We start from the raw sequence: 12,449 nt of genomic DNA, 5'->3' as shown, positions 1-12,449 counted from the left end.
GGGAGTCCTTTCCAGGCAGGACTAGGATGAGAACTGTTGTGCTGAGGACTTTGCTGCCACCTGGTGGGGACTGACCGCACGTTATTTTTTATTTTTTCTTCATACGTTATTTTTTAGATGCACTTGGACAGCCAACAGTTTTTGAACGACCTCAGAAACGACATTGAAAAGAAAATAGGCTTCGATGCTATTATGAGGGTTCGCACCAGCACAGGTAATTACCATTTGTACAGTTTTTTTTTTTGTTTTTTTTTTTTTTTTTGAGACAGAGTCTCGCTCTGTCACCCGGGCTAGAGTGAGTGCCATGGCGTCAGCCTAGCTCACAGCAACCTCCAACTCCTGGGCTCAAGCGATCCTCCTGCCTCAGCCTCCCGAGTAGCTGGGACTACAGGCGTGCGCCACCATGCCTGGCTAATTTTTTCTATATATATTTTTAGTTGTCCAGATAATTTATTTCTATTTTTAGTAGAGATGGGGTCTCGCTCTTGCTCAGGCTGGTCTCGAACTCCTGACCTCGAGCGATCCTCCCGCCTCGGCCTCCCAGAGTGCTGGGATCACAGGTGTGAGCCACCGCGCCCGGCCAATTTATACAGTTTTTCAGGCCGATTTTGTATGATTGTTTCCTTTCCAAGTTAATAACAGGCCAACAGAGAAAACAACAGTAAACCACGGAGAAGCAAACCTCCCTCTCCCCTCCCTTCAGGCTTCAGGGCCACCGATTTCTTCGGCGGGATCGTCATGAACAACACCACTGACGTGGAGATGGCGGCCGTCGACTGTGACAAGGCTGTGACCGTGGAGTTCAAGCACGACGACAAGCTCAGTGAGGACAGTGGTGCCTTGATCCAGGTGACTGACGTTTATTCCTGTCTGTAGTTTTCCAGTTTGTCACTGACGGCGGGGAGACCGAGGCACCATCAGATGTGCTCGTGTCTCCATAAAAAAATCCAGCTCTTTCTCCAGAGGCGGAAGTCACAGATGAGAGCGCCTAGTCGCATGGCTTCTCTGCGCTCTGATGGGGTCACGGTTGCGTCCCCGGCCCAGGAATCGTGGGCAGTGGCGACCTGGCTGCCAGCGGGACTCGGTCCCCTCAGGCTCCTGCCCTCTTCCCTGCCACCGTGCGTGTCAGTCTGCCAGGGCAGCCACAGACTGGCAGGGAGTGGCACACACTGGCAGGGACAGATAGGGCGGCCTGCACAGAAACCTCCGTCTCGCAATCCTGGAGGGCGGGAGTCTGGGGTCGAAGCTTCCAAGGGCCTTACGGGGCAGCGTCTGTCCCGCCTTCCTCCTCGGCTGGCGGATGGTTTTCCTGTCCCTGTGCCCTTGTACCTTCGTCCCTGGGCTCCGGATCCGTGTCGAGTGCCCTCCCTGATGACCTCATTTTAATTAATTTACTGCTGTAAGGACCCTGTATCTCCAAATATGGTTACAGTCTGAGGAACCAGGGGTTGGGACTGCAGCACGAGACTGCAGAGGGCGTAATTCAGCCCGTAACGCCTCACTCAGCACAGTGTCGGACCATAAGCAAGCGGACTAGGACGTGGCTTTGTAGTAAATAAAATCAGCAAGAAGCCATGGAGACTTTGAATTAAAACAAGGGAATAAATGTATGTGCTGGGCGTAGTTTTCAGACATCAGCATCGCCCTCTAAGGATGGAGAGAGGCTGACGTTAGGTTGGGGAAGGACTTTAATGTTTATGTTTTAGTCATAGATATTTGGAGAAGTGGTTTTTTCCTCTGCATTCTTGAAACGCACGTGTCATTAACACAAGACCTAAGTCCGTCGTCAAAGCTGGTCGTCTGTCTCTGAGGGGGGTGAGCCCTGAGTAGGGCCGCGCGCACACGGAGGTGTTTCTGGGCCGAGACCCCTGGGAACAAAACCCGAGACGTGTGAAACGCAGACTAGTTGTGGAACGTGAACAGATACTTACCCACAAACAGCCCACAGTTCAAAGCTGTGACATGATGCGTAGCAACCCGGCACATGAATCGGTCATTATCCTCCCGTTCTGGTGGTCGTTCAGTCTTTAACAATAATAGAAAAAATGCTGGAGGAGATGCTGCAGGTCCCACACGTGCCCAGCTTCGCAGTGGGAGTGAGACAGGCCGGGCTGGGGGGGACGCTACAGGTCTCACACGTGCCCAGCTTCGCAGTGGGAGCGAGATAGGCCGGGCTGGGGGGGACGCTGCAGGTCCCACACGTGCCCAGCTTCGCAGTGGGAGTGAGATAGGCCAGGCTGGGGGAGACGCTGCAGGTCTCACACGTGCCCAGCTTCGCAGTGGGAGTGAGACAGGCCGGGCTGGGGGGGACGCTGCAGGTCCCGCACGTGCCCAGCTTCGCAGTGGGAGCGAGCTAGGCCGGGCTGGGGGAGACGCTGCAGGTCTCACACGTGCCCAGCTTCGCAGTGGGAGCGAGTTAGGCCGGGCTGGGGGGGACGCTGCAGGTCCCGCACGTGCCCAGCTTCGCAGTGGGAGCGAGCTAGGCCGGGCTGGGGGGGACGCTGCAGGTCCCGCACGTGCCCAGCTTCGCAGTGTGAGCGAGATAGGCCGGGCTGGGGGGGACGCTGCAGGTCCCACACGTGCCCAGCTTCGCAGTGGGAGTGAGACAGGCCGGGCTGGGGGGGACGCTGCAGGTCCCGCACGTGCCCAGCTTCACAGTGGGAGCGAGGTAGGCCGGGCTGGGGGGGACGCTGCAGGTCTCGCACGTGCCCAGCTTCGCAGTGGGAGTGAGACAGGCCGGGCTGGGGGGGACGCTGCAGGTCCCGCACGTGCCCAGCTTCCCAGTGGGAGTGAGACAGGCCGGGCTGGGGGGGATGCTGCAGGTCCCGCACGTGCCCAGCTTCACAGTGGGAGTGAGCTAGGCCAGGCTGGGGGGGACGCTGCAGGTCCCGCACGTGCCCAGCTTCGCAGTGGGAGTGAGACAGGCCAGGCTGGGGGGGACGCTGCAGGTCTCACACGTGCCCAGCTTCGCAGTGGGAGTGAGACAGGCCAGGCTGGGGGGGACGCTGCAGGTCTCACACGTGCCCAGCTTCGCAGTGGGAGTGAGACAGGCCGGGCTGGGGGGACGCTGCAGGTCCCGCACGTGCCCAGCTTCGCAGTGGGAGTGAGACAGGCCGGGCTGGGGGGGACGCTGCAGGTCCCGCACGTGCCCAGCTTCACAGTGGGAGCGAGGTAGGCCGGGCTGGGGGGGACGCTGCAGGTCTCGCACGTGCCCAGCTTCGCAGTGGGAGTGAGATAGGCCGGGCTGGGGGGGACGCTGCAGGTCTCGCACGTGCCCAGCTTCGCAGTGGGAGTGAGACAGGCCGGGCTGGGGGGGATGCTGCAGGTCCCGCACGTGCCCAGCTTCACAGTGGGAGTGAGCTAGGCCAGGCTGGGGGGGACGCTGCAGGTCCCGCACGTGCCCAGCTTCGCAGTGGGAGTGAGACAGGCCAGGCTGGGGGGGACGCTGCAGGTCTCACACGTGCCCAGCTTCGCAGTGGGAGTGAGACAGGCCAGGCTGGGGGGGACGCTGCAGGTCTCACACGTGCCCAGCTTCGCAGTGGGAGTGAGACAGGCCGGGCTGGGGGGACGCTGCAGGTCCCGCACGTGCCCAGCTTCGCAGTGGGAGTGAGACAGGCCAGGCTGGGGGGGACGCTGCAGGTCTCACACGTGCCCAGCTTCGCAGTGGGAGCGAGCTAGGCCGGGCGGCCCGTGACCTCGCCTTGCCTCCGCAGTGTGCTGTGCTCTACACGACGCTCGGCGGCCAGAGGCGGCTCCGCATTCACAACCTCGGCCTGAGCTGCAGCTCCCAGCTGGGGGACCTGTATAAGAGCTGCGAGACCGACGCCCTCATCAACTTCTTCGCCAAGTCAGGTGACACTGCTCGTCCCGGGATCCGCGACCTGTCCTAGTGGCTCAGTCAGGACTTGCTGGTTAACCGAGTCCGCAGCTGAAGAGTCGGTGGGGTGGAGCCTTTGGGGTGTTCAGAGCTGATGAAGCAAAGGGTGGGGAGACGGGTGAGCAGCTCCGATGCCGGATTAATACGGAGATGACGCGGCTCAGGGCCGGGCTATACAGACTCAGTTCTCTGCCAGGCGCCAGGGCTGTGAGCTGACATTTAGGAGTGTGGAGCTTAGACCCTTGCTGTGGCGTGTGAGTGAGCCCTCCGGCACATCAGGGTGCTGCAAGGAGACTGTCCCCGCCGTGTTCTCCGGCACACAGGAGGGGCCACAAGGCAGAAGTGTCTCTGTGTCTCTGGCTTTCTTTCTGGAGTCTACACTAAGGTTTGGAAAAAGTAGCAATCCAGCCTGTAAAAATTCAGGACACCAGGAAGTGACAAATGGGTGTCTCTGCGTGTAGTTCTAACATTATGAAGGTAATTCTGGTTGATAGATCCTTTTGCTGTAGGGAGGCCGTCGCTGTCCACTGGCTGGATCTTACGTAGTCAAGGAGAGACCACCAGCAGATAGATGACTTTCACATTTTAAATGCTGTTCTTGCTGGGTGGGCTGAAGACTAGCCATTTGTTCTTTTTCATGATTATGACTACCTGAAGAGATCCGTTTCTGAGCTAGAACTTTGATGTCCTTTTCACTGTTCTGTGCACACAGCGTTTAAAGCGGTTCTGCACCAGCCTTTGAAGGTCATCCGGGAGACCCTTGTCAGCCAGACGGCGCACATGCTGGCGTGTTACCGCAAGAACTGTGCCAGCCCCTCCGCAGCCAGCCAGGTGGGGTCCCGCCGCGCGTGGGCAATAAAGTGTTACAGCGACTCCTCGTCCCCGCAGTGCACAGCTGTCTGGGTTATGGCGTCGCAGGCACGTAGATGCTGTCCAGTGAACCCAATAGCCAAAACGATTGAGCATGCAGTCTGGGGAGACTGTGGTTTTTTTATAGCCAACATTAAAAAATGTGGCTTTAGGGAGCAGCGGGGAGGAGGGGATGCGGGAAACCAACCTAACAGGTACAGTGAACAGTCTCTCCCGGCCCGGAAGGATGGGTTGGAGCAGTGCGGATATAGTTACTGTCCTCTCTGGAAGTTTATTTGCTCATGTTAAAACTATTAGATTCAAAGACCTTAAGTCAAAAACAAATCTGTTACCTATTTAAGAAGAAAAAAAAAAAAAAAAACCCGTCAGTCCCTTCAGGTCTAAAAGTTAAAAGGGCTGTGTCTACTACCGGGTCGTCTGTTTACGCAATTTAATTATTTCTGGAGTGAAAACATCACGGTGTCAGATTTTCTCGAGACAACTTGATAGAGATTATTCCTGTTCTTACAGTGAGAGTTTCCTTCTCCGTTAGCACCTTGCATTGTACCCTCTGTCCCATGAGCTGCTTGAAAAACTGATATAACTTCAGTACCTTAGAGCCTGGAAAACGTAGATCCTGAAACTGTTAGTAACAATGACGCATTACAATACACCATTAACTGACAGCGCAGAGTAGCTGGAAGGTTCTCGTCAGAAAATCCAACTGCAGACTCGGTGGGAAATGGTACCTGTGGGAAAGTTACCCAGGGAATCTGTGATTCCCCATGGAGCCCACAGCTGCCCTCACCCGAGCGAGGCCGGCAGGGAGCCGCGTGCTCGGACTCTGTGACCCTGGACTGGGTAGAGTCGCCGTCACTGAACTGCCAGGGTCAAAACCAGGCTGAGGTCAACTTTGAGGAGGCTCCGCTCCGAGGGGGTGGCGGGGAGGCTGTGCTAAGACACACAGCTACGCACACTAGTAGCACCCGTCTGTGGGCCGCGTGAGCAGTGTAGACTCTTCTTACTAACTCCGCTCGCTCGCTGTCCGGGGCGGGGCCGGGATGGCATCCAGGCGGTGGGTGGTGTGGGCCGTGCCGATGCCCCCACACCTGGCCGCCGCGCCCTAGGTGCAAGTTAGAAACTGCTGATGCTGGGCACTCGCGTGTGCCCCTGGGTGTGCTCCAGGCGCTCCTCGTGCGTTGCCGTTTACTCCTCACAACAGTCTCGAAAGCAAACGCCGTTTCTCTCCTACGTCACACGCAGGGTCCCGTCAAGCACGTGAAACAAATGTCTCTTTTCCAGCTCATCCTACCGGATTCCATGAAAGTGCTGCCCGTGTACATGAACTGCTTGCTCAAGAACTGTGTGCTGCTCAGCAGGCCAGAGACCCCCACGGACGAGCGGGCCTTCCAGAGGCAGCTGGTCCTGACCATGGGGGTGGCCGACTCCCAGCTCTTCTTCTACCCGCAGCTCCTGCCCATAGTAAGCGGCGCCGTGTTCCCCGAGGGCATCGGGCGGGGGTCACGCTGGTGCTTTTCCGTGTGTCACGGGAAATGCTCTCTTCGTAGGGAGCACCGTGAACATTGCAAATGCCCTCACGTGTGCAGCGCGGGACTCAGAGCGGAGGCTCTTGAGCAAGTTGCTTGTGCCGTGGGGAGAGGGGTGGGGGAGGTCGGCCGCTCCGCAGGCTGTTCTCAGCAAAGTCCAGGTGATCCTGTTAAAATAGTAGCTGTCAGCCCACGTCATTCCTCAGACACGCCAGGGTTTCCTGCCGCCCCGGCCCAGCACTCTGTCTTCCCCGCTCTGTCCCCCCGGCCAGCCACGCCGGCCACCTCCTGCTCAGACATCGCAGACGGGCTCTCGCCTCAGGACCTTGGCACTAGTTCTTCCGTCCATCTGGAATGGTCTTCCCCACACAGCCCCACGGCTCCGTCTCTCACCCCCTCAGGTTTCCTTCTCAAACGTTCTAGACTGCAGTCCCATCTGCTCGGGAGGCCGAGGCAGGAGGCTTGCGTGAGTCCAGGAGTTGGAGGCCACAGTGAGCTATGGTCACGCCACTGTGGCCCAGCCTGGCGACAAAGCAAGATCTTGTCTCTAAACAAGAAGTTCCCGGCCTGCCCTCGCTGAACTGTGACCCCACCTCCACCCCCGACACGCCCAGCCCGCTCTCCGGCCGCTTTTCTGCATAGCTGTGTATGGCAGCTACAGTGCTGCATACTGTACTTGTTTTCTGTGTTGTCTCTTCCTCTTTCCAAAGACCCATCAGCTGCAAAAGGCAGGGATTGTTGTGCTGACCAGAACAGCACTGGAAGGGAGGGAGGGAGGAAAAGGGAGAAGAAAAGAAGGGGAGGGACGGAAGGAAGGAAGGAAGGAAGGAAAGGAGATTCTGACTCTCTTGTCTTTGCCCGCACAGCACACACTGGACGTCAAGAGCTCAGCATCACCTGCTGCTGTCCGCTGCTCCGAGTCGCGTCTTTCGGAGGACGGAATATTCCTGCTGGCCGACGGTCTGAGCATGTTCCTGTGGCTGGGAGTGAGCAGCCCGCCCGAGCTGATCCAGGGCATATTTAACGTGCCGTCTCTCGCTCACGTCAACACAGACACGGTTAAGTACTTTTTCATTGTTTGTATGGTACTAGACAAAATGCCAACCACTGCTACAGGGAAGAACAAACAGTAAGGCAGATAGTTCTATATAAGAATGAAAGAATTTAATGTTTTGATCAGTAACAATTACCTGGCATAAAGTTGTTTGTATAGAGTTTTATCAAATAACCAAAATGTGTGACTTGAATAGAAAGTGCTGACGCTTCAGATCATTTACTATGTGCCAGTCGCTCAGCAAATCTACATATTTCTAATCCACCGTTGCATTTAATTCTTATGACTAATCCGTGAGACGGACATTGTATCAACATTTGACAAATGATCAACGGAGGCTCGAAGGCACGTTCTCGCAAGGAGCAGGTGGCCGAGCTGGGAACTGAACTCGGTTCCTGTGCCCGGGCCTGTCCCCAGTGCTGAGCTGCACATGCGGAACAGTCCGGAAACCGTCCGCGGGTGCTGGACTGCAGACTGAGTCAGATCACTGAGTTACAAAACAACCCCACAAGAACAAATCACACACTCCTCTGTTGCAGTCATAACAAGATAAATTCGGGGTTGGATGTGGAAATGGATACAAATGACTACTGTTAGCGAGGCCTGGGAGACGCAGGAATTAGAACTTGTTTGGGATCAGCATTCACTCCGAGCGCTATTCGCAGACCATCGCTGCGCGAGCACCGGGGCTGGGTGCTGGTCGCCTGGCCGTGCTGGGCGGCGCGGCCTGAGTTCACAGCAGAGCTGGGCAGGTGCGTCACTCCCTGAAGCCTCTGCTGTGACACTTCAGTCTAGTTTTCCCACCCGGATTCTGGTGCAAAGTGCAGTTTGGAGATAGACAGCGTCTCGCAAAAACGGGCAGGGTCACAGTTCAAGGCTACGATGGGCGTCAGTTTGGAGAACTGCATCTGCACGGTGAATGTCAACAGCATGTTTTTAAAGGAATCGAGGGTGTCCCTATTCCACTAAGAGACTAGTTTTGTGATTGAGGTGAAAATTTAGTAAGCTATCTGCAGGTGGATGAAATTAAGAAATGATTAGAAATGCCATTTAAAAACATAAAAACAAGGAAATTAAAATTCAGCAGGCAAAGATAGCCAGCAGTGAGGTATATGGTTTTAGAAGGATGTTTTAACATTGTGATACTCTCGTGTTGAGCGTTACACATTGCACTGAAACTCTGACCTTACCGCAGACGCTGCTGCCCGAGGCGGGCAGCACGCACGCGCGGCAGCTCGGACGGGCGATGAGCGCTGTGCAGCACAGGAGCCCGTACGCGATGAAGGTGAGGACACTTCGCTCTTGCCTTTTCTTCAAGTGCTTTATTTTTAAATTTCTTTATGGGCTTTTAAAATGCATGCCTTATATTTCTATGAGACTTTTTATATTTCTGTCTCTGACAGAAAACTCACACTAACCTGAGTGTATCTGTCTGCTTGTCAAACACACAGAAACAAACAGCTGTTGCCGAGGGCTGGCCACGGGGCCTCTTAGCACTGACTTAGTCGTCACGAGAATCCTCTGTGTGATTTAATAGCAATCGGTACCAGCAACAGGCCTTGAAAGGACTTTCCCTTCGGTGCTTAGAATTATTTAATTATGGAAGCATCATTAAGAACATTTGTAGAGTTTGATTTATTAATTTTTGACTTATCTCAGAAGAGTTTTGTTATTGTCTAGTCCTTCTAAGCCTCTGTTTTTTCTGAGTTTGAATAAAAGAATTTACAACGTCTAGGACCCAAGAAGATTTTACACTGTCGCTAGTCCCAGCTGCTCACCCGTCGTCCCCCCCAGGCTCCATGCGGGAGTCTCTGGGAGTTGGTGGCGATGCCGTGTGTCCCTGCTCACTGCAGAGACACGACGCACCTGGAGTGTCTGCGAGTGCCGGGGGTTACGGGCCGGTTTTCTCCTGAAATGTACATGTGATGTCACTCTCCGTCGGCATTCCAACCGTGCAAGGAACTCATGCGTGCAGACGTCGAGTTTAGATAGAGCCTCGGTAAAGTGAAAGCAGCCAGTGCACACCAGCCTCTAGCAGATGTTCGGATGAACACAGAACTTTTCTAGAGCCGTTTCCACACCGCACAGCACCTCCTTGGATTCAGTGTAAGGGCAGGACCTAGAGAGGGCAGAGAAGGCTCAAACTAAACACTCCGCACAGCACTCTGCACGGCCTGGACACATGTGACGAGATCTTAGTCTCAGGAAACACACACTGAAAACCGCTGGTGTCTGGAATGCACGGTGACACTGGTTCCCCTTTGTCCCGGCTACAGGGACGCCCCCCCCCCTCCCCCCTCCGTCTGCAGAGCAGGACTGAGCGTGGGGACCGTCCCTGTGCTCAGCAGCCCTTCCTTCCAGGGAAAATAAAACTCCTCTCTGTGCTGCTCTGCCTCCACCTCTGCCAGCCCCGTGTCAGCTTTGGTTACAGAAAGAACCGGGGAAGCTTTGACGTTACATGTGAAGGAAATATACGTAGCTGTGTGATAACATCCTTTTAGCTTGAATTCTTAAAGAACCAGATTTTCTTATGTATCACCTGCAAATTTATCCATTATTGTCAGATTGCAGAGTGCTCTCTCCATAAAGGATTGGCAATATCTCAGATCTATGCATGTCAGAGTGGAAAGGAATGTAGCAGCCCCTGGGTCCAACCCCGGCCCGCCCCCCCCGGCCCCCGGCCCCACCTGCAGGCGGGAAGCCAGGGGAAGCCCAGGCCTGGCCGGGGTCTCACTGCTGGGTCACGGCGGGGGTGGGGGCAGGGCCCAGTGCGCCTGGCGCTACAGCTTTTGCTCTGACATTGGAAAATCCACCACACAAGGAAAAGCACACTTTTAGAGAGTCGCCACTGACTAGGAGAAGAAGGCTGGAATGGAAGGATCGAGAATAACAGAGTCAAGCACTGCTGCTTCCCAGGTTACGCTAATTACCGCTCCAGAGACTCCGTCCTCTTGCACCACACGGTCTGCGTGTTCTCACGCTGGGGGGGAACAGCGATTTCTCCCGCCATGTGTCCCCACGGCCGAGGTCAGGGGCCCCACCGGCCAGTCGCAGTCTTGCCGCATGGTGCTCTGTGCTCCCGATGTTTCCCGTTCTCTCCCCTTCCTCTTGTGTTTTCTAGATCATTCCCTCCCACTAGCTCTTCTCCACAGCTCCCAAGCTGTTCAAATCTAGAGTCACTGAAGCTGTTGCTTCTCCAGGACTCTCCTTCCCCTCCCTCCCCTTCCCTCCCCTCCCCTTCTCTTCCCTTCCCTTCGTTCTATAAATGTCCACTGAGCATCTCAGCACAGCAGACCCCCCCCACCCCCAGGCCCCTTGATGAAACTGTACTAACGTGCCAGTCGCCAGTCGTAGCTGCATCCCAGGGGCCTGGCACGGTGTCCCAGCGCAGAATGCTCGCAAGCCCCTGTCCTTTAAGGCTCGGGTGACAGTCACTCCCCGCTGGAGCCTTTCCCCCAGCACTGTGCCTTGTTCCCTCTTTGCCACCTCACCTCGTATGTTTGGTGAAATTGAAGCAGACATGATCGATAGGGCCATATTCACAAACTGTCCCTAACTGCCGCTGCTGTTCCTTCCCAGCTCACCATAGTGAAGCAGCGTGAGCCGCCCGAGGCCGGATTCCGGCAGCTGCTGGTGGAGGACAAAGGCCCGCAGGGCGGCGCGTCCTACGTGGACTTCCTGTGCTGCCTCCACAAGGAGATCTGCCAGCTGCTGAACTAGCCGTCCCGCCGTGGCCTCTCTAGGAGTCTCCTGTGCCTGTTTTCCAGATGACAATAGGCTGGTTTTGATCTCGCGCTCACTTTCAGAACCGCTTTCCGAGGGGCATCCAGAACGTCAGCTTGGTGCTCAGGTAAACGCCAGTGGAGCTGCCACCGTGCCACACGGGGCACAGTCCCCCTCTGCTTGCACAGTGTCTGGCGCAGTTTGCATTTCATGAAAGGCAAAGTTTACAGAACCTTAAACCTTCTCTCAAGTTTCTTTCTTTGTGCAGACATAAATTATTTTTCAAACTGTATAGATTTGAGGGAAAAAGTTGTCTTGGTTCCTCTCCCATTTGTGGTGAGGAAAAAAAAGCTTAATTTTTACATTATACCTAATTTTTTTAAACCATGTAACTCCATTGAACACGTTTTTTAACTTAAGGTTTGCACAGCGAACCTTGAAATCTATCTGGTAGAACAATTTGTGTTCTACGTTTTTTTCATAATTATATATTGTGTATGTTAAAACTATTTTCCAGTTGTTTTGTCTATAAAACTGTCTTTATCAATATTCTTAATGGTTCTTTGTACAATTCTGAAGGTTTCTAGCTGTATATAATGGATCTTAACCCATGTCAATAAATTACTTCCTATACTCTTGCTCATCAGGTAGAATTATTCATTTTTTATGTATTTTGGGATTTTAAAAATAAATAAGGATAGTACTCAAAATGTCCTGGCAAAAAGTTGTTTTCATGGATCACACAGATCAGGAAAACAAAGTTTTCTCTTTTTTGTTCTTGAGAGTTGAGCAGTATTGGGCCAGGAACCTAGGGCGTGTCGGAGACGCCGTGCGTGGGAACGGCTCCTGATAGAGTCGGGCTCTGGGGGACGTTACTGATGAAAATGCCCAACCCCAGAGCCGTGTGTCTGAGTGTGTCACTCGGGCGTCTGTCCTCTCTCTGCCCTGGTCACCTCTGCTATCAGCGATGTGGATAATGAATAATAGCTGGAGTACACTGAGTACACGTCGTGTGCCAAGACCTACAACTGTGTGTTCTGCGAACATTCCCCGTGTGCTCCTCACGGCAGCCCTCACCCTGGGATCCGTCCATCCACACACGAAGAAACAGGCGTGAGGCTACTCCGTGCTTTGCCTGTGCTGACGTGACTGAGGTTTATTTACAGATTAGCAGATGTCGTGAGGTTGAGCAGAGTAACGATACTCTGACGGGGCTAAAATCCAGCACGTGCCAGCCAGCTGGCTCGGTGCTGCAGATCAGCCTGGGTGAGCTTAACAAGAAGAAATGTCAGCTTTTCCATTTGTGTCCAAAAACCAAATGTGTATGCAGATCATTTGTGGGAAAACACATCTTTTGAAGACCTTCGGGCGTTGGCCATTAGGAAGCCGTAGTGGGAGA

At 54.6% G+C, this 12,449-nt stretch overlaps 1 protein-coding gene across 1 annotated transcript in view; it reads left to right on the top strand.

The window, feature by feature from the left end:
* SEC24D (SEC24 homolog D, COPII coat complex component) overlaps positions 1-11,688 on the top strand; it is a 73,145-nt gene extending 61,457 nt beyond the window's left edge. Inside the window, exons 16-23 of the mRNA XM_045537376.1 lie at positions 118-214; positions 704-849; positions 3,714-3,852; positions 4,590-4,708; positions 6,029-6,208; positions 7,140-7,331; positions 8,523-8,612; positions 10,907-11,688. Coding sequence (XP_045393332.1) covers positions 118-214; positions 704-849; positions 3,714-3,852; positions 4,590-4,708; positions 6,029-6,208; positions 7,140-7,331; positions 8,523-8,612; positions 10,907-11,047 — 1,104 coding nt within the window. The 3' untranslated portion in view covers positions 11,048-11,688. The remainder of the gene's footprint in view (positions 1-117; positions 215-703; positions 850-3,713; positions 3,853-4,589; positions 4,709-6,028; positions 6,209-7,139; positions 7,332-8,522; positions 8,613-10,906) is intronic.
* Positions 11,689-12,449: the final 761 nt, after the last annotated feature.

This window comes from Lemur catta, chromosome 26, assembly GCF_020740605.2.
Source record: "Lemur catta isolate mLemCat1 chromosome 26, mLemCat1.pri, whole genome shotgun sequence".
NCBI lineage: Eukaryota > Metazoa > Chordata > Mammalia > Primates > Lemuridae > Lemur > Lemur catta.
The sequence above is the reverse complement of the archived record's forward strand: the minus strand, read 5'-3'. Positions and strand labels throughout refer to the sequence as shown.